General features: G+C 39.9%; 1 protein-coding gene across 1 annotated transcript; it reads left to right on the forward strand.

The window, feature by feature from the left end:
* Positions 1–340: 340 nt before the first annotated feature.
* Positions 341–23,114, forward strand: TTC14 (tetratricopeptide repeat domain 14). Its single transcript, XM_036756665.1, has 12 exons — positions 341–581; positions 3,375–3,499; positions 3,621–3,820; positions 8,747–8,831; positions 8,967–9,096; positions 9,774–9,929; positions 10,921–10,992; positions 15,682–15,801; positions 15,915–16,037; positions 19,640–19,757; positions 20,805–20,914; positions 21,643–23,114. Exons 1-12 carry the CDS (start codon positions 430–432, stop codon positions 22,550–22,552), a joined length of 2,301 nt encoding a protein of 766 aa, XP_036612560.1. The 5' UTR covers positions 341–429; the 3' UTR covers positions 22,553–23,114.
* The last annotated feature ends 692 nt before the right edge of the window (positions 23,115–23,806 follow it).

The following is a 23,806-nucleotide window of genomic DNA, read 5'->3' on the forward strand; positions in this document are numbered from 1 at the left end:
GATTTGAATTCAGGTCTTCCTGACTCCCTCCTTTCTTTCCTCCTTCCATCTCCCTATTCCTTCTTCCCTATCTTCTTTCTTTCACCCTCCCTAAATTCCCTCTCCTTCCTCCTCCTTTCTTTCCCACTACCCCCCCACCCCCGCCCCGCCCCGCCTCGCCTCGCCTCGCCTCGCCTCCGCGCAGCCTCCGAGCGACGAGGGAGGGCCCTCACGGGCTTCCGTCGCCCTGCGTAGGCAGTGAAGAGCTGGGGGCGGAGTCTCCGCTCGCTCTCCCGGGAGGAAGGGGGTGTTTCCTACGCTTCCGGCGGAGTCCCGGACACTTCCGCCGCTTGCAGGCCGGCCGGCGGTAAGGCGGCGGCACGGCGGCGGGAGGAGGAGCGTGAGGCGAGCTCGGCGGAGCCGCGGCTTGGGCCTGGGCCGCTTCGCGCCATGGACCGCGACCTGCTGCGGCAGTCCTTGGGCTGCCACGGGCCCTCGCTCCTGTCCCTGCTCCGCAGCGAGCAGCAGGACAACCCGCACTTCCGGGGCCTCCTGGGCCCGGCCGCCGACACGGCCCGCGGGGCGCCGCCGCTGCAGGCCAGGTAATGGCGGCGCCGCTGGCGGCCGGGAACGCCCCTCGCAAGGGTGGGGTGGCGAGCTGAATGTGTGCACCCCGGGGCGGGGGCTAAACTTGCGCACACCTGAGTGGCTCTGGGGGAGGGGGGCGTGCTGAGCGTGTGCACACCTAATGGGGGAGGGGAATATTGGGGAGGGAACCTGTCTTCTCCCCTCCCCCCCCCATCTCCTGGAGCCCTGGACTTCTTCGCATCCAGGAAACCCGGGGCGGTTTCAGGAATTCCTCCTCCCACCTTCCAGACGGGCTGGGCCCGGAGTGACCTTGGGCCAGTCGTTGGCTTGGTGTCCACCCCGAGCACTCTGTAGATCCGAGCCTGGTCAGGGAGGCCGTGACCCGAGGCTCCGGGGTCACTCCAAGCAAACCCCGCCTGCCACTGGAGCGTCATTTTTCACCCTTACCGGGGTGGCAAAGTCCATGGAGAAGAGGGACCCGGTTTTAACTGAGTTTCCTGTTCTCCCCCTGCCAGACACGTGGTGGATGGATGCCTAAGATAGTCTGCATTCTTAAGAATCGGTTCACATTAAGAATGTACTGTGAGAGCTGAGAAACTCTCTGCATACATGAGCTTATCCTCACTGTTGTTAAACACACGCCCATTTAACCAATGAGAAAACTGAGGTTCGAAGAACTTAAATTACCCGTCCGAGGTCACAGTGAGTGTCTCAGGCTGAATTAAAACTCACATCGTGTCCCCTCCAAGTCCAACACTGTTCCCAGTGCCATAATCTGAAATAAATCGTGGGCTCAGCTTTAGGCCTAAAAAAGTCCTTGGAGACCATCTACTACACTACCTTTATAGAGAGTCTTGGAATCTAGGAAGTGGCAGAGGTTACCTTGGCTGTCCAGTCTTCCTTCCCCTCCGAAGGGGATGGGAGGGAAAGAAACAATCATTTCTTTAGTGCCTACTACGTGCCAGGCACTGTGCTAAGGGCTTAACAGTCCGGGGTTAGGGAACCTGCGGCCTCTAGGCCACATGAGGCCCTCTAGGTCCTCAAGTGTGGCCCTTTGACTGAACCCAAACTTTGGTTTTGTGAAGTTTGATTTGGTCAAAACTCTGCACTTGAGGACCTGGAGGATCTCATGTGGCTTCGAGGCCCCAGGTTCCTCACCCCTGAAACCAATATCTCATTCAAGCCTCCTGTGCCCCACCTTAAGCTTCTTCAGTTATTTCCGTGTTAGTACCATGATTAAGCTACTGTTTGAAAACTCCTTTTTCCCCTTTATTTTAACCTGATCCACACCTATGTTCGTTGTGTTAATACTTCAGGTATCTGTGATGTTCACAGTGCAATATTGCACTTTCCATTGGTTCAAATGAAAACCCTTTCCATACTTCATTTGGTGTTCATGAGTTCCTTGCATTTGGCAAACATTTTTTCCTTCCAATAAACTCATTCCTCCCCTAGAAAGGAAATTTTGGGAGTCTCCAGATTTTAACAGTGATTGGGAGAACAGTTTTAACAAAAATTTTGAAAAGTTTAGCTCTTGCCAAGAGTCGTGCAGGATTATTCAGTGTTTATTGGCCGTCCATATGTATGTAGCATTGTACTAGGATGCATCAGGACACGAGCCCAGAACCTTGGAGTTTCCGGAGATCAAGAGGGGTGTTCCAGCCCATGACCAGCCTTTTCTCGTCCACTTGTTTTCATTCCTAAGTACCATGCAGCGTATGCAGCAGAGTAATCAGACGTCCAGAGAAACAGGACCTCAAGACTTGCTTCTGGCCGTTGCTGCTTGAGCTGACATAAGTGGTGGGGATGATCTCCCTGAATAGGCAGCTGCTGATGAATTGTAGGAAAGGCTTGGCCCTAGACAGAATGCTGTCCAAAATCCCTAATTTCACAGAAGTTTTTGGTTTTTAAAAGTAGTTGAAAAGATGTGAATATCAGCCTTTCCACTTGCTGCCTGTTTGACTTGGGCAGATCATTGGACTTTTAGGGGCTTGTGGAAGAATTGGAGTGAATGGCCTCTAAAGCCCCTTCCAGCTCTAAATCTAATTGAGTTAACTGCATTGAATAGAGCACTGAATTTGGATTTAGGAAATTGTTGTAGTCAGGCAGACCTGAGTTCAAATCCTGCCTCAGACTCTTACTAGGTAAGTGACTCCAGACCGGTCACCTCATCTCTGTTCACCTCAGCGTCCTCTTCTGTAAAACAAGTAAAGTAGTACCTACCTCTCAGAGTTGTTGGAGGATAAAATGAAATAACTTGTAAAATACCACACAATAGTGTGTAAAGACAGTGTGAGAGGCTAAAACAGTGGGCTGTGAAACTTGGAGAGCAAGCTCCTCATCTCTGAACTTGGGATTAGAACTGCTTCCCCAGTATTGTGCAGGTGTTTTGTGAGCGTCGAAGTATTTGCAAAAGTCATACTATGTTCTGTTTGTTTACATCTTATGTTTTCTACCGGATTGTGCATCCTTAAGGTCAGCAACCATTTTTACCTCTGTACCAGCATAAGGCTCTTCACATTATAAACATTTAATCCGTGTTTGACCTTGTTTGCTATATGTTGAATATATTAATACCTTGTACTTATATTATAGACTTTGAGGTTTGGCAAAACACTTTATGTAGATTAACTTATTTATTAAAAAGCAGCCCTTTGGGGTAGGTGGTGTTTCTAGTCCCATTTTCACAGGTGTGGAGACTGAGGTTCAGAGTTTAAATGACCTGTCAAATGTGCTAAGACAGTACTGTGTGACCTCCGTGCCACCAGAGGTAAGGATCAGTGTAATCAAAGTGTCTTCTTCTTTAGGAAAGAGAGGAGAGGTGACAACATTGAAATTCAGAAGTTTATTTCCAGAAAAGCTGATCTTCTTTTTGCTCTTTCGTGGAAACAAAATGTACCCACAGTTTCTGAAATCAATGAAGAAAATGAAGGTAATTGTCTAGTAATATATATGTCCCATGAAGGCATGCTATTTTACCTCTTTGGGGAGTGAAATTTTCAGGAAGCAAAACTGCTGCTAATCTATTTTATTTCCTCAATTCTTGACCTTAGACTATTACGCCGTTATGCCACCTTTGGAGCAATTCATGGATGTCCCCAGTGTCGACAGGAGAGAACTCTTTTTCAGAGATGTTGAACGTGGTGATGTTGTAATTGGACGAATAAGTTCCATCCGTGAATTTGGATTTTTTATGGTGTTAATCTGCTTGGGCAGTGGTATCATGAGAGATATATCCCACTTAGAAATTACAGTAAGTGTCTTTTCTCCTTCATTTCTTTACAGTTTAGTCTCATTTTTCCCCCCCAGATCTTAAAATTGAAAGCTAGAATTAAGCTCAAGCAGTTATTTAGGTCACCTCATTACTACAAAATAAATGTCCAGAATTTGAGGACAAATTTGAATTCCATTAATTGGAACGGTTTTGTTATTCCTTTAAATTTCTGTGTCATCTGAATGCAGGATTTGTGTCTTTGTTATATATTCCTGCCTTATGATGCACAGTATACTGAAAAATGTCTTATGTTTAGTAAATGTTAATTGGTTGAATACATAAATAACTAGCTATCACTTAATTAGTACTGTGTATACTAGAGCCACTTGTTAAAAATGTATTGAATGAAAAGAAACTAAAGTACTTTTATCACAAGCCCTTACCATGTTGTGTTTTTTTTTTTAAGCATTCTTTTTGGTTCTAACTATCAAATTTATGTCTTTTGTATATCTCTTTGGGGAAGAAAGGAGGCATGGTTTGGCATTTTAAAATGTAGTCAAGTATCAGTAATAACTGATAGGTGAGGTGCCTCTATTTTAGGCTCACTTAGCTCTAGGTACCCTTGTTTGTTGCAGATTTACTTAAGGCACTAAAATGAATGTTCTTCCTAGTGTATTGTATATTTTGGGAAAATATTGGAAGTGCCACTGGTGAGACACTATACATATGCTCTTTTGTTTCTAAAAATGTAGTTTAAAGTGCTTTTGATAGTCATTGACACGAATATTTCAATGAGTGCAGTTTTGACCAGTCTACAAGAAGCCATGTCAAGACAATATTCATTTTTAATGATACAAGAGATTCTCTGAGAAGTGTACTTAAGATGAAAATGTCAAAAACTGATGTAAGTTTGTCCTTTGACTCAGAAAGTAATGTAGAATTTCAGGTTTGCGTTAGTGGCACTGTCTTACGTGCTGATACTAAGACGCTTGTACAATCTCTCTTGGCCAGTTTGATGTCTCATAGATATATGTTCAAAACACTAGAGCTCAAAGTATGATAACAGTCATCCAGCATTTTGAGCCCCGGATTCTATTGTGGGACCAATAAGAAGTAAATTCTTCACCTGGAACTCCTCTGCCTTTTTTAGCCTCAGCAGAGCAGTTTGCTGGGCATAGAGATTGGGTGCCTACAACAGGATGCAAGGGAAAAGAAGTCAGGTTTTTTCATGTATTGGTTATAAGAAGCAAGAATTTTTGGTAGTAAAATGAAATATATGTAAAACACTTTGAAACCTGAAGTGCTATGTCGCTGTCATTTATTTGTGGACCAATTAAACATTTACCGTGGAACAGTGCTCAAGGAACAGTGGTTTACCCTTATAATGGGTATGTGATTTAGATATAAAGGATGACATGAATCTATTGACCATATACCTCCAGTTGAAGTCAGTCCCTCTCCAGCCTCTTCTTCCAACTGAAGAAGAGGTTTTAAATGCCATTAGGTTCCTCTCGTGGCAAAGTACCAATTGCTGATTCTATTCTAGCTAAGATTTATAAGGCAGAGGTCCACTGCACATACAAAAGTTGACTGAAATCTTCTGGGTTATATGGCAAGAGGAAGTTATCCCCCAGGAGTTCAAGGATGCCTTCATTGTCCGTCTTTGTAAAGGAAAAGGAAGTGGGCTGTCCTGTGACCATCAGAGGTCTCTTAGTCATTACTGGCAGGGTTCTTCCCAGAGTCCTCCTTAATAGGCTGATCTTTCACCTGGAAGATGGTCATCTACCCAAGAGCCAATGTGGCTTCAGAAAGAGCCAAGAAACAGTTGGTAATGGTGTTTGCTGCCTGACAATTCCAGAAGAAATACGAGGAGCAGAACAGAGGTCTGCAGATGTTCGTCCATCTGAGCAAGCCTTTGATGCTGTCAGTCTTGAGTGTTTGGAAGATTATGGCCAGATTGGGTTGCCAGAAGTTCATCAGTGTTGTTTGCTAGTTCCACAATGACATCCTTACACAGATTCTGGATAATCAGTGCTACTCTCGAGCTTTCCCGGTCACCAGTGGAGTGAAGCAGGGCTGTGTGCTTACTCCCATGATTTTCAGCATGGTGTTTTCAACAGTGTTGTCAGATGCATCAAGGCCAGCTATTGCATTGACAGTAAATTGTTTAACTTGAAAAGGCTACAAGCCAAGACTAAAGTGGAGGGAGAGTTGGTGTGTGTCTTTTTGTTCACAAATGACTGTACACTCGATGCAGCCTCTGAGGGAGGGATGCAATAAAGTATGCATCAGCTCTCTGTTGCTTGTAGTAATTTTAGCCTGACAACACCAAGAAAACAGGTTCTCCACCAGCCGGCACCCAACCATCTGCATGTGGAATCAGTCATCAGTTACAGCAGATGGAAGAGTACTGAATACTGTCTACTTAACCTTGGCAGTATACTTTCCAGGGATGTATGTATGTGCCGATAATGAGGTTGACACAGGCATTGCCAGAATTAGCTCAGTGTTTAGGAGACTCCAAAGGAAAGTATGGGAGAGAAGGGGCATTAGACTGCCCACCACAGTGAAGGTCTACAGAGCTGTTGTGCTGACTTCACTGTTGTATGCCCATGAAATCTGGACAGTATACTAGTGCCATGCCAGGAAGCTGAATTGCTTCCATTTGAATTGTCTTAGGAAGATTCTAAAGATCACTTGGCAAGGTAAGGTACCGGACCTTGAGGTCCTTTCTCAAGCTGAACTACCAAGCATTCAAACTCTACTGCAGAGAGTGCAACTCTGGTGGGCTGGCCACATTGTTCAAGTGCTAAATGTACATTTGCCTAAAAGACTATTTTACAGAGAATTCACACGAGGCACACGCTCACACGGAGGTCAGAAGAAGCAGTACAAGGATGCTGTCAAATTTTCTCTGAAGAACTTTTGAATTGATTGTGAGACACGGGAGACACTGGTACAAGCCCACTCAGCATGGTGTGCGTGCATCAAAGAAGTCTCTGTGCTGTATGAGCAAAGCAGAATCACTGTAGCTCAAAAGAAAAAAAATCAGCTACGCGGATTTAAAGGCGTTTACACTCCAAATGTTTGTGTGGACTATTTGTACCTGATGTGTGGTAGAGCCTTCTGAGCTCGTCTCATCATCCACATTTGGACATGCTGTACTTTGACCCCAACAAAGTGATGTCATTTTGGTTCTCTTTGAAATTAAGGGACAATAACCAACCTTCTACTGATTCCCATAAACATTTTGTTCTGCTTTTAGATCTTTGGATGTGCTATTATCCCCAAGATAGAAGGCCCACTTACCTCTTCTCTGCTATTCCACGTTCTGAATTCACTTTAACTTGATATTCCTTCAAATTTGTAAAGAGAACCATCTTGTCATCTTCCAAGTGATATCAACTCTAGTGCTAAAAAATGGTTAATAATTTCTACAACCTGCCCTCATATAACATGGTTTCTAGACCCATCAACCTCCTGTAGTTTGCTCCTGCCCCTCTCAAAACACCAAATTGAACCCACCATTGTGGGTGTTGTCTCACCAGAGTAGAGAAGCTAACCCTAACCTCTCTTTAGCTGGACACGTTTTCCTTCTATTAATACAGCTACTGAGTTTGCAAGTCGTTGAAACTGCTAAGTCTCTGACAACTGCTACTAGCCAGGTTTCTCCTATTTTGAATTTGGGGAGTTAATTTTGATCTGAATATACTACCTTTATCCCTTTTTAATTTCATCTCACTGGTTGGGGTCCATTCTTTTGGCCTCTTCAAAATGCTCTGAATCTTGATTCTACCGTACATCGCTTTTGCAGATCAGAGAAGATGCCATCTGTCTTACAAGGCTTGACAGAAGTTGACCAGGATATACCCTTACATACCAGATCATCATAAATTTTCCCCCAAGTTCAACATAAGTCAATATTCTCTGGGTGCAGTTCATCCAACTACAAATCTACCTAACTATACTGTCTTCTAGCCTACGTTTCTTCATCTTGTCCACAGAAATATTGAAGTACTTTGTCAGATACTTCACTGAAATTTCAAGACTCCATGTCTGTGGCCTTCTCTTGAACTACCACTCATTCATGGTAGACGTGACTGTAGTTTGGTATGGCTTTAGCCCTAGTGATCATTACTTCTTTAAGACAAAAGGTTTTTTGTCAGAAATGAGTGTGATCTATCAGGTGGTCATGCGGTGGCCAACCTTGCTGCAGCATGGAAGGATATGATGGGCAGTGAGAATAAGATGAGGAGATGAGAGTTGGACACCAAGTTACAGAGGCTTGGGCCTGTAGGCATTGTGGAGGTTATCTGATGTGGAGTGATAGTGTAGCACAATTGATCCTATAGCTGTGATTAGTATTATTAGCAGGCAAGAAATTCAAGACATGTTAGACCAGTTAGTTATAGGAGGCTGTTCTGATAAACTGGGTCTGTGTTAAGGACAGCTTGAGCCTCTAGGGTGTTAGTCTTTTAAATGAAAAGAAGGGGACATATGCTAGTAGATCAGCAGAACTTAGGATAAAATGTCCTGTTAGAAGATGGGTGGCAAGAGGAAGAAGAAAAGTTGAAGGCATTCCCAGATTGGATTGACCTGAACTTTAGGGAGTTGACATTTTATTTTTGTTTGTTGCCTCATATTTTTAATGGTTCTCTCTTAATTTTAATCACCATAAAGAATTGTTTTGTTTCATTACCTCATGATTATAAATACTTTACCACTCTAGCTGTTTTATGTGAGATTTTAATTCTCAAAATGGGTCAGCTAATGTGTTATGTTTTCCCTCTACTACACAGAAATTTGAATTCAGTAATTAAGCTCTTTTATTTTAAAATTAGAATTGTTTACTTCTTAAGCGCTTATATTAACTTTTGGCAATTCTAGTAAGCAACCAGGTAAAAAAATAACATTGATTTTTCAAATGACCAAATTTTGTCCAATTTTTTGTATCTTCTACTGTAGGCTCTTTGTCCATTAAGAGATGTGCCTTCTCACAGTAACCATGGTGATCCTTTGTCTTATTATCAAACTGGTGACCTTATACGAGGTAATCATTTTTTATTTAGTAGAGATGAAAGAGTAACATTTTTTTAGCAAATTTATAAAAAAATACATTTCTGCCTATTTTTCGTAGATAATATTTTCCTAATATTTTCAGCTTGTGTCTTTCATATTTTTTTAGCTGGAATTAAAGATATTGACCGCTACCACGAGAAGCTTGTAGTGTCTTTGTACAGCTCTTCTCTTCCACCTCACCTCTCTGATATGAAATTAGGTGTAATTAGCTCTGAAGATCTTCCTTTACACTACAGGTAATAATCTCTTTTCGCTACAGATAATTCATCATCATTTCAGTTTGTAATATATTACCATTAATAGTCTTATTGATTAATATCAGTACAGTTCCTCAGAAAAAATCTGTCCATTTTGATATTTTATTTCTAAAAAAGGAAAAAGTTCTTTTTATTGATTAATATCAGTACAGTTCCTCAGAAAAAATCTGTCCATTTTGATATTTTATTTCTAAAAAGTTCTTTTTATTCCATGTCAAAGAAACTGAATCCCACTTTGTACCTCCACAGGTGTGTATGTGTGTATAGCAAAAAACCTTTTTAAACTTTAGGTCTCATATTTTGGTCAGTAGGGAGAATGTTGAGTCTTCCTACAAACAGTAACTATTGAATTATAAGATTATAGAATGTTTTATTTTATCTACATGGCAAGCATATTGAATGTAAGTGCTATCATTCTTTCCTTATTAATGTGGAAGCTGAGAACCAGAGAGATTAAGCCACCTGCCCCAGGTCACACAGCCTGTGAACATCAGAGACAAGACTGGAACTAAATCCAGAGTTCTCTGCACTATTTTGTACTGTTTCTCTATATATAAAAAAAAAAATTACATTAAGCCTAGGAGATGCATACTAAAGTTTGAGAAATAGATTCTATATATAATTCATATGTTTGTCCTTGTTTTCTTCTCTTTAAGGAGGAGCGTTGAATTAAATAGTAATTCTTTAGAGTCCTATGAAAATGTCATGCAGCATTCCATGGGATTTATGAATCCAGGAGTAGTTGAATTTCTTCTGGGAAAACTAGGAATAAGTGAGTCCAATCCACCATCCTTAATGAGAGGCCTTCAGAGGTATTACAATAACTACATTTTATTTTGGAGGGTGGGGAAAGGGAGGAATGAAAGGACTGAAAAGTCCAGCAATTTTAGAGATGTGGATATGTGATGGGTTTGGGGGATACCTGCATGTCACAGGGTCTTCAAGCAAAACAGGCTAAGAGGAAAATAAATGGACATTAGAAAAGGGCACCTGCACAGGTGTTTGGTCAGTTAGCACAAGAAGAAGGGGTAAGAGGAATATCTAGATAGATGAGAGATGAGCTCAATACTACTTTCACTGTAGTTTCTTCTTTCCCTGATGTTTTCCACTGCTCTAAGGCAGGCAGCAGAGACAGTTCCATAGGGAAGAGTTGGGATCATTCCTTAATCAGCTCTAGGCTATCCTTACTTTTGTAGTGGAGAGACAACAGGAAAGGAATCTTCAGCTCAGTGGGAGAAACTAGAGTTTAACCAGGAGGTTTTAAAGGGTCTGTAAAACAGAAAGCAATACAGCTGGAGGGGCTTAGTCACTCTGCATAACCCAACAATGTGGGGATGATGCAAAATGGTCAGTGAGAACATGACACCTTATTGTGCATGGTATTTGGCCTAGCCTAGCATGCAGTCATCATGGCTCTGTTCAAATACAGTGATTCCCTTTTCTTTGGGGACAATTCAAAGGCATGAATTCATCAAGTATTAACTCCTATTATGTGCTAGGCACTGTGCTTGGCATTGGGGATACTAAGAAGACAAACAAAATATTTCCTGTTACATTCTGTTTTGCCTCAGTATATAAGAGAAAAGCTGTGAGGGGGTGGGAAAGGTGGAAGAGATTTCCAGAAGACATCTTTGGGTATTAGTAATATGATAATTTTTGTAATATCCGTGACAATTATAGTTTTCCTATATTCAGTACTGGTAACACCAAATATGAGTGCTTGCAAAGACTAAAGTACAAACTTTATGCAAATGTAAAATGTATAAGGTTCTCATTGTGCTTTTTTGTTTGTTTGTTTTATAGGACAAATTTCTCTGAAGAAGATTTTGCTTTTACATTAAGGAAGAAACAGTCTGCTTCCTGGGCTTTAAAATGGTATGACAATTTTTGGCTTTTCTCAAAAGCGTCATAAAGAAAGGCTAAAGTTTATAGATGGCAAGCATTTTTCTAATAGTGTTGAAACCTGTTTGCCAATTCTGGGCCATAAAATCTTTAACTGGTATTTCTTTATAGGTAGGACCCAAGGGTAAGGAATGTTAAAAATCAAAGAAATGAACCATAACAGTTAATGTTATACAACAGAAGTTGTCACGTCATTCCCTAGACTGGTTGACAACTTAGATGTTTCTCATGAAGACAATATCTGAGGATGTTTTCTTCTGGAAGCGATTTTTACTTTTGGGGAGATCTTGAAAATAATTATTGAACGATATGTCATGTGAGGACAGAGAATATATAGTAATTTCAAGTTTTGAACTAGAATCAATGTTTATTTCCTCCTTTTAGTCTGGTTGTATCCAGGTTTAGTTTCTAACTCTCCACCACAGTTTGAGTATTTTTTCCATTTGTATTGATCTAAATTTTTTTCCTTCATTTTTTAATTTGATTTTTTTCCCCAATTACACGGAAAAACAATTTTTAACATTCGTTTCTTAAATTTTTGTATTCCAAATTCTCTCCCTCTCTTCCTCCCTGCCCCTGATATAGGTTATCCATTTGCAGTCATGCAAAATGTATTTCCACATCGGTTACATTGTGAAAGAAAACAGACCAAAAAAACCCACAAGAAAAATAAAGAAAATGTATGCTTCGATCTGCATTCACACTCCATCAGTTCTTTCTGTAGAGGTGGATAGCATTTTTCATCATAGATCCCTCAGAATTGTCTTGAATCACTGTCTTGCAGAGAATAGCTAAGTCATTCACAGTTGGTTATCGTACAGTGTTGCTGTTACTGTATACATTGTTCTCCTCATTCTGCTCATTTCACTTTGCATTAGTCCATGTAAGTCTCTCCTAGTTTTTCTGAGATCATCCGGTTCCTCATTTCTTATAACACAATAGTATTCCAACACAGTCTTATACCACAACTTGTTCAGCCATTCTCAAATTAATGGGCATCCCCAACACAATTTCAAATTCTTTGCCACCACTAAAAGAGCTGCTATAAATTATTTTTCTACATATAGGCCCTTTTCTTTTTTTTTTTTAATCTCTTTGGGATATAGACCCAGCAGTGGTATTGCTTGGTCAAAGGGTATGTTATCCATGCTTTTATAGCCCTTTGGGCATAGTTCCACTTTGCTCTATAGAATGATTGAATTCATATACAACTTCAGCAGCAGTACATCAGTGTCTCAATTTTCCCACATCCCTTCCAATGTTTTCATTTTCCTTTTTCATCATATTAGCCAATCTGATAGGTATGGGGTGGTAGCTCAGAATTGTTTTAATTTGCATTTTGCTAACCAATAGTGATTTAGGGCATTTATAGCTTTGATTAATTCACCAGAAAACTGCCTGTTCCTATCCTTTGACCATTTATCAATTGAGGAATGGCTCCTATTTCTATAAATATGACTTGGTTCTTTATTTATTTGAGAAATGAGGTCAGAGAAACTTGCTGTAAAATTTTTTTCACAGTTAATGATTGCTCTTTCCTTCCATCCTATTTCTCCCTTGTTTATCTGCTCACATTCTCTCTCTGTCTCTCTCTCTCTCTCATTTCACTCTGTCCATTCTCAAGTGTTTTGCTTCTGACTTTTACATCCATCAATCTACCCTCCCTTCTGTCAGCACCACTCCCCACCCCTATTGCCCCACCCCTACCTTTTATCTTCTTCCCCTCTTACTTTCCTGTAGATTTCTATGCCCAGCTGAGTATGTATGTTGTTTCATCTGAACCAGTTCTCATAAGAATAAGGTTTACAGGCTTCCCCATCTTCCCTTCCACTCTAGAAGTTCTTTTGCACCTCTTTTATGTTAGATAATTTGCCCCATTCTACCTTCCTCTTCTCCCAGTGCATTCTTCTTTCTCACTCCCTAATTTTGTTTATTTACATAGTCATCTGTCATATCCATCATATTCAACTCAAACCCATACTCTCTATAAATACTCCTTCTAACTGCCCTAATAAGGAGTGAGTTCTTATGAGTTAGAAGTATCATTTTTCCATGTAGGAATGTAAATAGTTTTAACTGTATTAAATCCCTTTAATTTCTCTTTCCTGTTTAACTTTTTATGCTTCTTTCAAGTTTTGTATTTGAAAGTAAAATTTTCTATTCAACTCTGGTCTTTTCATCAGGAATGCTTGAAAATCCTTTTTCATTGAATGTCTATTTTTTTCCCTGAAGGATTATGCTCATTTTTGCTGGGTAGGTGATTCTTGGTTGTAATCCTTGTTCTTTTCCTTCTGGAATATCATATTCCAAGTTCTGTTCTTTTAATGTAGAAACTGCTAAATCTTGTGTTATCCTGACTGGCTCTACAGTATTTGAATTGTTTCTTTTTGGCTGCTTGCAGTATTTTCTCCCTGACCTGGGAACTAAGGAATTTGGCAATAATATTCCTGGGAGTTTTCATTTTGGAATCTCTTTCAGGAAGTAACTGGTAGATTCTTCCAATTTCTATTTTACCCTCTGGTTCTAGAATATTGGGGTAGTTTTCCTTGATAATTTCTTGCAAGATGATGTCTAGGCTCTTTCAGTTAGTTCAGTAATTCTTAAATTATCTCTCCTGGATTGGTTTTCTAGGTCAGTTTTTCCAGCGAGATGTTTCACCTTTTCTTCTATTTTTTCATTCTTTTGATTTTATTTTATTGTTTCTTGATAATCTCATAAAGTCATTAGCTTCCACTTACCAATTCTGATTTTTAAAGTGTTGTTTCTTCAGTGAATTTTTGTGCCTCTTTTGCCATTTGGCCTGTTCTGTTTTTTAAGGTGTTATTTTCTTCAGTATTTTTTTGTGCGTCCTTTACAAAGCTATTAATTCTTCATAATTTTCTTGCATCACTCTCATTTCTCTTCCCAGTTTTTCCTCTATCTCTCTTACTTGCTTTTTAAAATCTTTTTTGAGCTCCTCCATGGCCTGAGACCAATTCATATTTTTCTTTGAGACTTTGCATGTAGCATTTTTGACTTTGTTGTCTTCTTCTGAGTTTGTGTTTTGGGCTTCCCTGTCACCATAATAACTTTCTGTATTTAGGATCTTTTTCTGCTGTTTGCTCATTTTTCCAACCTATTTCTGTGAACTCTTATGTTAAAGTGGAGCTCTGCTTCCAGAGTGGAGAAGGCACTGTCTCAAACTTCAGGTTTTTTTTGTGCAGCTATTTTCAGAGGTGACCTGGGGACCTGTAATTTTTTACTTCTTCCAAGGTAGTATGATCTAGGGAGAGGTATGTTTACTATTTTCCTAGCTTGTGCTCTTGTCGGTGAGCAATGACAAGCATTCTTTTCCACCCTGTTACTGTGATCAGGATCCCAGCCCCGCTGCAGTTGCAAGCTCTGGTGTGGTATTGCTCCTCTTTGCCCTGGGACTAGAAACCTCTACTGCCGCCACTGATTCAGTCACCGCCCCCCCCCCCCAAGGCCTACTGCTGGTTTACTGGGGTGTCACCTGCGCTGGACGGTGCTGCACTTTCATGCTGGTGCAACACTTTTCCTGCCAAACTTCTGTCCTTTTTTGTGTTCTGCCACTCCAGAATTTGTTTTGGGGCACTATTTAAAGTTGTTTGCAGGGGTTTGGGGGAGATTCCAGACAAGTCCCTGCCTTTTCTCTGCCATCTTTGCTCCACCTCTCCATCGACAGTAGATTGAAATATTTCTGAACAGAAAAGATACTTGATGAGGGTACTTCTGCAAAAGAGCTAGACAAGAATTCCAAATTATATGAGCAGATTATCCTTGTGGATGTTTGGTGTTTTCATGGCAGGTGGGGTCAAGAGGATATGATAATGTCTTGTGTTTTTCACTGTACAAAACTTAATGAAGATTACTGAGTTGTGTGCAATACCACATTCTACGTAGGTAATACTGCTGACTCGCTTCTAATAGGTTATGTATTTGGGGATAGATTTTATCAGTGTGTGAGGAGAGGGAGAGTAAATTTGAGCCAGCTACATTCGCCTTGGTCCCTATGGCATACTAGTGGCATACTTCGGCAAACTTTGAATTTGTGGCTCTGGAATGTAGTTTGATCCATCAAACTCATGACAATGGGTTTGGTGCTAGCCATGCTCTGACACAGGTTGACAAACTCTGCCACATCTGGCCCTACCACCTGTTTTTGTATAAAGCAAGCTAAGAATGATTTTTACATTTTTAAGCCATACGTCAACAGGCAGTTGTTGTTTGCTAACCCTCATTCTCACCAGCAAAGTTCATGAGAAAGCTCAGTTATCATATTACTCTTTACCAATGCACCTCTGTTCAAGCCGTGGATACTCTTGTCAGCAGAGCCTAACCTCTGATGCTCCTGCCAGACTGGAAAGGCTTCAAATCAGGGCCAAGTAATTAAATTGTGGGTTACTTGTCCAAGTTCAGAGAAATATCGCTAGGTTTTCCACTAGCTGATGCATAAGTTTTGGGACATAGCAGGTCTTAATAACCATCTATATTTTGGAGGCATTGCAGTCTGGGTGGAAAGAGTAACCGACCAGTGAGTCTCTGGATGTACAAAAAAATTTTTTATAAAATCCCTTTTTTTAAAATTTAGGATGTTATTACTACTTTAATAAATTTGGTTTTCTGGTATGTTATAGAAAATGTGACTTATCTTTTTTCTAGTGTGAAGATCGGGGTTGATTATTTTAAAGTTGGCCGCCATGTGGATGCTATGAATGAATACAACAAGGCTCTGGAAATAGATAAACAGAATGTGGAAGCTTTAGTAGCTCGTGGAGCATTGTAAGTGACCTTTCTATAGACTGTGTGGCTTTTAGGTAATATTACAGCATATATGGCATTTTATTTGTAGTACATGGAATACTCACTGTAGTTTTGTATATTTGCATCTCTAGATATGCAACAAAAGGAAGTTTAAACAAAGCCATTGAAGATTTTGAAGTGGCATTGGAAACCTGTCCAACCCACAGAAATGCAAGAAAGTACCTCTGCCAGACCCTTGTAGAAAGAGGTGGCCAGTAAGTGTCACATCCTATTTATGTATACAGTTGCAGATCAAAGATGGACCCTTTATAGTGAAACCTTCATAGTTGAATGGTTAGGGTATAGAGTGTTCTGGTAAGCTTAGAGGTGGCCAGCAAATCCTTTTAGTCTTCATCTTTTTGGAAAATATTTCCAAAACTTTTAGAAACCCCTTTCTAGCCATAAGAAGGATAGTATACTGAACATAATTTAATGTTTATTTGATGATTTAGGCTATAATCCTCAGGATTATCATTCTTAACAACATTCCTCATTGTACAGTGTATACTTAAAAGATGTTGGGCTGTGTACTCCAAAAGTTGGGCTTTTCGTGCATTTTTTTAAAAAATCTTATCCCTGATAAAAGCTTATGCTTCTACCATTTTTCATGTTTCTCACAAAAAACAATTGATTCTGGATAAATTCCTAATCAAGGTTTACTATATTCTTTTGACCTAACTGCCTTGTATATTTATATTCAACCTATCATGCTATAGCTATACTTTACAGTAAAAATTCATTAATTCAGACTAACTATAACAAAGTCAGCCTAAGTTGTATAGTGTCCTAAGAGAAATGCAGTGAGAGAAGAGAAGGGAGAGAAAGGAAGAAATAAATGGTAGAGAGCTGGCCTCAGTCATAACACTGGGTTCTAGGTCTCTATCTGGCCCATACTGGCCATTTGATGCTGGGCAAGTCATTTAATTTCTTGGTGTTCCGGACTGTATATTGTAATAAAAGTGCTTAGCTGCAGTGCTGGAGTGCGTGTTCTCAATATCAGTGAAATCACAGGTTCAGTGTCTCTGCCATGTACAAATAGAAGTAGTTCCATTTTTATCCTTGTGGTGATCAAAGATACATTTGACAGTCTCTCATGCTCATGGTAGAGAAGATACATAAAGATAGCATATAGTTATGTGGGTTTAGAACTGGAGGTCCCTAATGAGGCAGCTAAGTGGTGCAGTGGATACAGCTCTGGGCCTGGAAACAGAAGGATTTCTCTTCCTGGGTTTAAATCCGGCCTCAGACACTTAGCAGCTCTGGGCAAGTCACTTAACCCTGTTTACCTCAGTTCCTCATCAATAAAATGAGCTGGAGAAGGAAATGACAAACCACTCCAGTATCGTTGCCAAGAAAACCCCAAAGGGGTCACAGAGAGTCAGACATGACTGAAAAACCACTGAACAGCAACAGTTATGTGGGTTTGGACCTGGAGGTACCTAATGGAGTACCCCAGGGATCTTGGCCTTTGTTGGCCCTCTCCCTTTTGTCCTGTCATTGTTCTTCCTTTGCCAAACCCTAGTCCAGCATTACTTCCATCAGTCTGCTTCCTCCAATCCTATTCACAGGCTGCTGAATGGAGCCGGAGGACATCATTCAACCCTAGACTGGGTACATTACAAATTCATGTTATCCAACTTAACTGGGCCCTCACTGCAGCAGGGCAATACTTTTATCCTTATTAATAGATTTCCTTGTCTCTTTCCAAAGAAGCCATTCCAAATCTTTTCTCCTAAAGCTTCTCACATCTCCCCGTCTCCTCAGCATCACAGAGGAGAATCCTACCTCTTTACTGAGAAAGTTGAGATCATTCAGGATGAGCTTCCTAATTCATTTCCCCTTCATCTCAGAATGCCTTTACAGTATCTTTTACTCTCTTCTTTTTTCCTCCAATCTCTGACAATGAAGTGGCTTTTGTCTTTACCAAAATTAATACCTCTGTATGCTCCCTTGATCCTATCCCTGTAGCAAATTGCCCCCTCAGTCATCCTCTCTCTAACCTTCCATTTCTCTCCATCTGCTGGTTCCTTCATTGTTATCTTCAAACATGCCCAAGTCTCCCCTTTCCTTCAGAAACCTTTGCCAGACTCTACCATCCCATCAGGTTATCATGCTTTTTTCAGCTAAGCTAGTAGAAAAGGCTTCCAGGCAGCAAATGTTTATTAAGCACCAACCTTGTGCCAGGCACTGTACCAAGTGCTGGGGGTAGAAAACAGGGCAAAAACCAAGCTCTACTCTCAGAAAGCTCCCAGTCTGATGGGGGAGGCAACGTGAAAACAACTGAATACAAAGATGCTAAATACAGGATAAATTGGGGAAAATCAACAGAAGGGAGGCACAATCATTGGGTCCATTTCCTCCTCTCCTCAACACTTTGCACTCTGGCCTCTCATACCACTCCACAAACCCTGTCCTCAGAAATTATCAATGCTCTTTAATTGCCAGTCTCAGTGATCTTTTCAGTCCTCCTCTTTCTTGACTTACCTGTTGCGTTAGACAGTGTTGACCTTCCTCTCTCCTTTCACACTCTTCTTTCTGTTTCATTTTTGGTGGCACTACTTTCTTTTGCTTCTCATTCTAATTGTCCCAACTGCTCCTTTTCAGCTCCTTGACCTGGTCATCTTTATCTTGCCTCCTAACTATGGGTTTGCCCCAAGACTGTCCCCCCATTCCATGTCTACACTATGCAGATAATTCAGAGATCTACATCCAAGCCCAGTTTCTTTCCTTAGCTTCATATATCACCACCTGCCTATTACACTTTTCAATCTGTGTCCCAGACACATCTCAAATTCACCATGTCCAAAACAAGTCGTTATCTTTCCACCAAAACCCAGCCCTCTTCTAAACTTCCCTGTTTCAGAGACACTGTTGTTCTTCCATTCTCCCAGGCTCATAACGTCGGCATTGTCCTTGAGACTTACTTTCTCCTTTCAGTTGCCAAATCGTTCCATTCCTGTCTTCTCATCTCACATCTGGCCTTCTCTCTATTTATATGGCCACCCAAAGCCTTCACTGCATTTGGATTTGACTATTGCAGTAGCCTCCTAAATGGTCTCCCCATCTCAAGTCTCTCACCACTAGTCCATTTTCTGTACACTGCTAACATGATTCTTTTTCTTAAGTGTGTATCTAACCATGTTACTTCCCTATTCAACCAGCTCCTGTGCTCAGCTTCTAGAGCCCTTCACAGCCTTTGCCCAACCTACGTTCGGCCTCGTTATCTTCCTCCCCTTCCCACCCTCTGTAATAGAGTCAAACTGACCTCACTGTTTCTCACACGTGTCCACTCTGCATCCATCTCAGGGCCTTTGTGCTGGTCGGGCCCTGCACCTGTACTCTTTCATCCATTAAAAGGCAGCTCAGATACCACTTTGTACATGTAGAGTTTCTTAAACACTCGCACTGCCAATAGCTTCCTTTCCTAACTACCTTTTTGAGTATTGGGAAGGGGCACCTTCTTAATTTCATACCAGATCCCAACATCATAGAAGCTTCAAAGGATTTGTCACCATATAGGCTGAGCCCCTGATTCTACAGACCAATTCTTACACTATTCAGGTGGGCCAGTACTCTCCATTTTGTATCATGAGTATGGGATGAGTTATGGTCAGAGGATAATTAATTTTAGTTCTGCCTCCTTTCCCTCCCCCCCCCCCAAAAAAAGGATTTTAGGATCTGTTTTTCCTTACCTTCTTCCCTTCTAAATACTAAGCAAGAGTTCACCCCACAACAGACTTCTGGCATAAACATCTAACTTCTGTGTGTCTCTTTGTAGAGGAAAATGTCCCTTTTTACAAACCTTTTTTAAACTTAGGCTAGAAGAAGAAGAAAAACTATTAAATGCTGAAAGTTACTACAAGAAAGCTTTGGCTTTGGATGAGACTTTTAAAGAAGCAGAGGATGCATTATCGAAGCTTCACAGGCATATGCAGGTGATTCTTTATTTTCCCTTAAACAATTACTAACAGTAATAAACTTATAACCAAAATTTTGATTAAACTTCCTTCTAGGAAAAACAAATGAATTTAGAAATGAGAGCATTCCCAAAACTGCTGCTTCTTTCTCACAGATGTTATTGTTTTAGGCCCTGTCCCTTTTTGTAGTATAAAGCTAATTTGACGTTGACTCACACTCACCTAATTTTCAGTATTCAGAAGTAGAAAGTATTTTAAATACATATTCACAAATTGAGAATTCAGATTGCCCAAATGTACCGTGGAGTTTTGGAGACTACTAGTGGCTTGTTTACAAAATACGTTGATAAATAGCTGAACCCTCCCTTTTCCAGTGGTGTTGTTATTTTAGTTACTTTGATGATTCTAAAATACTTGAAATCATAAATTTAAATAAGTAGTTGAGACTGCATTTTCCTGTAATACTGATGATGATGTTTTCTCATATGCATTTTCTTCTGAATTGGACCGTTGCTGCTGTGTCTGTGACATCTGGTGCTGCTCATCCCCAACTACAAACTGGAAAATGATTTCTTATGTAAATCATGCATCCAACTGGGCTGCGATATTTTTTTAAATGGTTTGTATCCAAACATGGCAAATCCACCTTAAATATATTTTTATTGGAATCCCTTTATTTGGATTATTTGTAAAACTGCATGCGACTCGATTTAATCCACCTTTTTTTCTTTTTTGATCATTTTTCTTGTCTTTTCTCATCTATTCTATTTGGTCTTCCTGTTTCACTGCCCTGGGTCATGGGTACTGATGCAATGGTTTCCCTTTTTTAATGGAATACCAACTGCAATATGGCCTTCAATCCTCTACTGGTCATCCTGATGATTAATGCCAAATACCTCTGATAAATTTTTCATGTTTAAAAAACTCACTTATTTGATGTTGGAAATATGGTGATGTTGGTATGTTACTTTTGGTAATGGGGGGGGCTGATCTTGTGAAACACTGGGGTTCATATCTTCTGCTATGTTTAATGTGTGGTTTTTTTTGATATCTGGGTTCTAAAAGAAATCTTTGGAATTAAGAGAAAAACAAGCTGAAAAAGAAGAAAAGCAGAAATCAAAGAAAATAGAAACAAGTGCAGAAAAATTGCGTAAGCTCTTAAAAGAGGAAAAAAGGTAAACCCATAACATTCCATTTATTTCAATTAAAGTGTCTACTGAGTTGAGTTCAAACACCATATAGCAATAAAGTAAGTAAACAAATGCTACCTTCAGTAACAGGCGTAAGTTACTGACATTTTTGCTGATTTCAGGAATGTGTAGTGGAATTCATTGTCTTCCCTAGAGGTTGGTGACATCAGCCATACCCAGAGCGTTTCATAAATAGTAAACGCTCAGTTGTCCATTAGGACATCTGTCTCTTACTAAGCTAAATTATAAATTAAAATCTTAAGTTGCTTGATTATTAGGAATATATATAGTGGGCTTACTACATGTAAGGAACATGCTTAAAACTCCTCTAATTTGCACTAGGATAGAGTATTTTAGCAGATTTTTTATTTGTTTGGGAGGGAGGGGAGTAATAAAGTTTTAAGATTAAGCTAAGTACACTCTTATTTTTTTGGTTCCAGAGTAGAATGCAGAACTGAAAAGTATTTGCAGAATTGAAGCAGAAGAATCCAATTATTTTAACGATATGTTTATTTTAGGCAAAAAAAAAATTATAGTCTCATTATTTTCCAGATAAATCTTTGGGTGCCCTGACAGCGTGAAATGTCAAGGGTGGATGAACAGTTATCTTGGCTTTTGTGCATCTACTTGAAAAGGGACAGTTTTATGCCAGAAGTTGAGAAGTGGGTTCTCTGAGCAATAACGGGGCTTCATGAATTACCTACATTTTTTAGGTTAAAGAAGAAAAGAAAAAGATCTACATCCTCATCTTCAAGTGTTTCTTCAGCTGACCAGGTGGTTTCTTCTTCATCATCCTCTTCCTCTTCTGGTCACAAAAAGCATAAGAAAAGGAAGAGGAACCGTTCAGAGTCCTCTCGAAATTCCAAAAGGCATTCCTCCAAGACTGCTTCACATCCTCCAGATCAGAATAGGAAAGAGGAGAGCTATCCACTTCCAGCCAATACCTCAGCATCCTTTCTTAACCAAAAACAAGAGATGGAAAAACTGCTAGAAAATCAGGGTAGAATAAAAGAAAGAGAAAGAGGTAACACTCAGTCTTCATCTTCAGCTGAAATTCCGGATAATTTTGGAGGTAGGTCTGAAGATTCAAGGGATTTTTATAATAGCTCTAGAACTCAGGCAAGTAGTAGCAAAACTGAAAAGCCATGTAAACCAGACAGATACTATTCCAGTAGACGAGATTTCTCTGGCTCATTCAGTAGAAATTCAGATGAAAAAACAAAAAATTTTAATAGAAAATTTGAAAAGGGAGCAGAGGGAAGAAGAGAACATTATAGAAAGTGGGAGCCAGGCTCAGTGAGATATTCTACTTCTCCAGCAGGATTGGACTGTTCGTGGAAGTCCATTGAAAAAAGCAAAAAATATGCAAATGCCGGATTACATGATTTTAGTAGAAATGATGAAGAGCAAAGATCACAATTAAATACAAATCAAAAGAAAGAATCTGAAAATAGGGAAGAAAATTATGGGGATGAGATAGCAGAGGATCTTGAAGAAGATAGATTAAATGGTAAAGAGCGATCAGAAAGCAATGTTAAGAAAAATCTGCCTCAAAATTTGCTCACTATATTTAATCAGATTGCTGAATTTGAAAAAGAAAAAGGAAATAAGCAGAAAAACTAAGTAGGTGCCAAAGAAATAGTCTCATGTTACTAAAGGCCATTAAAGGTGTTTTTATCTCCACTGTCCTTTGGACATTTATGCAGACTTCAGAGAACAAACACACTTGCATTTTTCTGTTTAAACTGTACTGACTTCTCTGTAGCACCCTTTTCCTAGCCAGGTTATTGATCACAAGCAGGAATTTCATCTCTAATAGATGTACAAACATCATTTTTTAGAAAAGAACAACATTGATCCATTTAAATTTGTTTACTTGAGGATGTTCCATGTGATCAGAATTGATCTTTTTGTATGACATTTTACCATATTTCTTTGCTAATCTCCTAACAGAAGTAGCCTTTTGGTTAGGTTGAGAGAAAATTAGATTTGCACTTTAAAGATTCAGGCCATATTTACTAAAAACTGATGATTCCATTGTCGTTTTTCTATTGTTAAATGGAACTGAGCCTTGAGCTTCCGAAAGGGTTTACAGAATGGAACATCCTGGATGTGCCATTCTGTATCTGTAAAGAGTTGTTTTAAATATTAAAATTTATTAAAAACTCAAAGAGCTTCATTTGTATTGGCAAGGCATTGGTCTCTTCTTTCTGTCTCCATTGGAAAAAAGGTTTCATAGAAGCACCGTTACGAACAAAAAGGCATGAGACACGTGCCACACCAGAATGTGATTCTAGTTACTTTTAAGGCTCCTTGGCAGTTTGGTATTTTTTTTGTTTGTTTTTTTGCCTAAAGCCTGTTACTCAGCTTGATCAATTTACTAACCAGAATTGGCTCTGGGCAACTCTCATCTATTTACTCTTAAAATACAAAGATTTTCTACCTTTGAGGACCTTCAAAAGATTATGCTTACAGTGTTCCACATTCGTGGAATAAGGCAACTCCTTCAAGACCTGCTTTGAATTGAAAAACCATCATTTCCTGCCTACTCAGTGGAATGTGTTGACAGAATGATCTTGTAGGTTAAAAAGTAACGGTCTTTACACTAATTATACTTCATATGCTGTTTTTCCAGAAGTGCAGAGACAAACTTTGATTCACAGATTACATGCCATAATGAGTGTTAACCAAGAAAATCTTTATTTAATTTGACATTCCTTCTCCCATCGCAGCATCCAGAGTTTTACATGTTCTTTCATCTAAGCTTTGCAAAAAGTGTTTTATTCTCTTGAAAATGTGAAATTTCACAAGTACAGGGCAAATTACATTACACATTTTTGCCAAGATAGTTCCCCACCCTATCTGGTACATGATCAC

Source organism: Trichosurus vulpecula, chromosome 4 (assembly GCF_011100635.1).
Source record: "Trichosurus vulpecula isolate mTriVul1 chromosome 4, mTriVul1.pri, whole genome shotgun sequence".
NCBI classification, from domain to species: Eukaryota; Metazoa; Chordata; class Mammalia; order Diprotodontia; family Phalangeridae; genus Trichosurus; species Trichosurus vulpecula.

What these genes read in the sequence shown, in the direction of transcription:
- TTC14 (XM_036756665.1), top strand. Translation starts at nt 430, where the DNA reads ATGGACCGCGACCTGCTGCGGCAGTCCTTGGGCTGCCACGGGCCCTCG. An exon ending in AACTGGTGACCTTATACGAG is followed by an intron (nt 8,832 to 8,966) that starts GTAATCATTTTT and finishes ATATTTTTTTAG; the next exon opens with CTGGAATTAAAGATATTGAC. An exon ending in GATCTTCCTTTACACTACAG is followed by an intron (nt 9,097 to 9,773) that starts GTAATAATCTCT and finishes CTTCTCTTTAAG; the next exon opens with GAGGAGCGTTGAATTAAATA.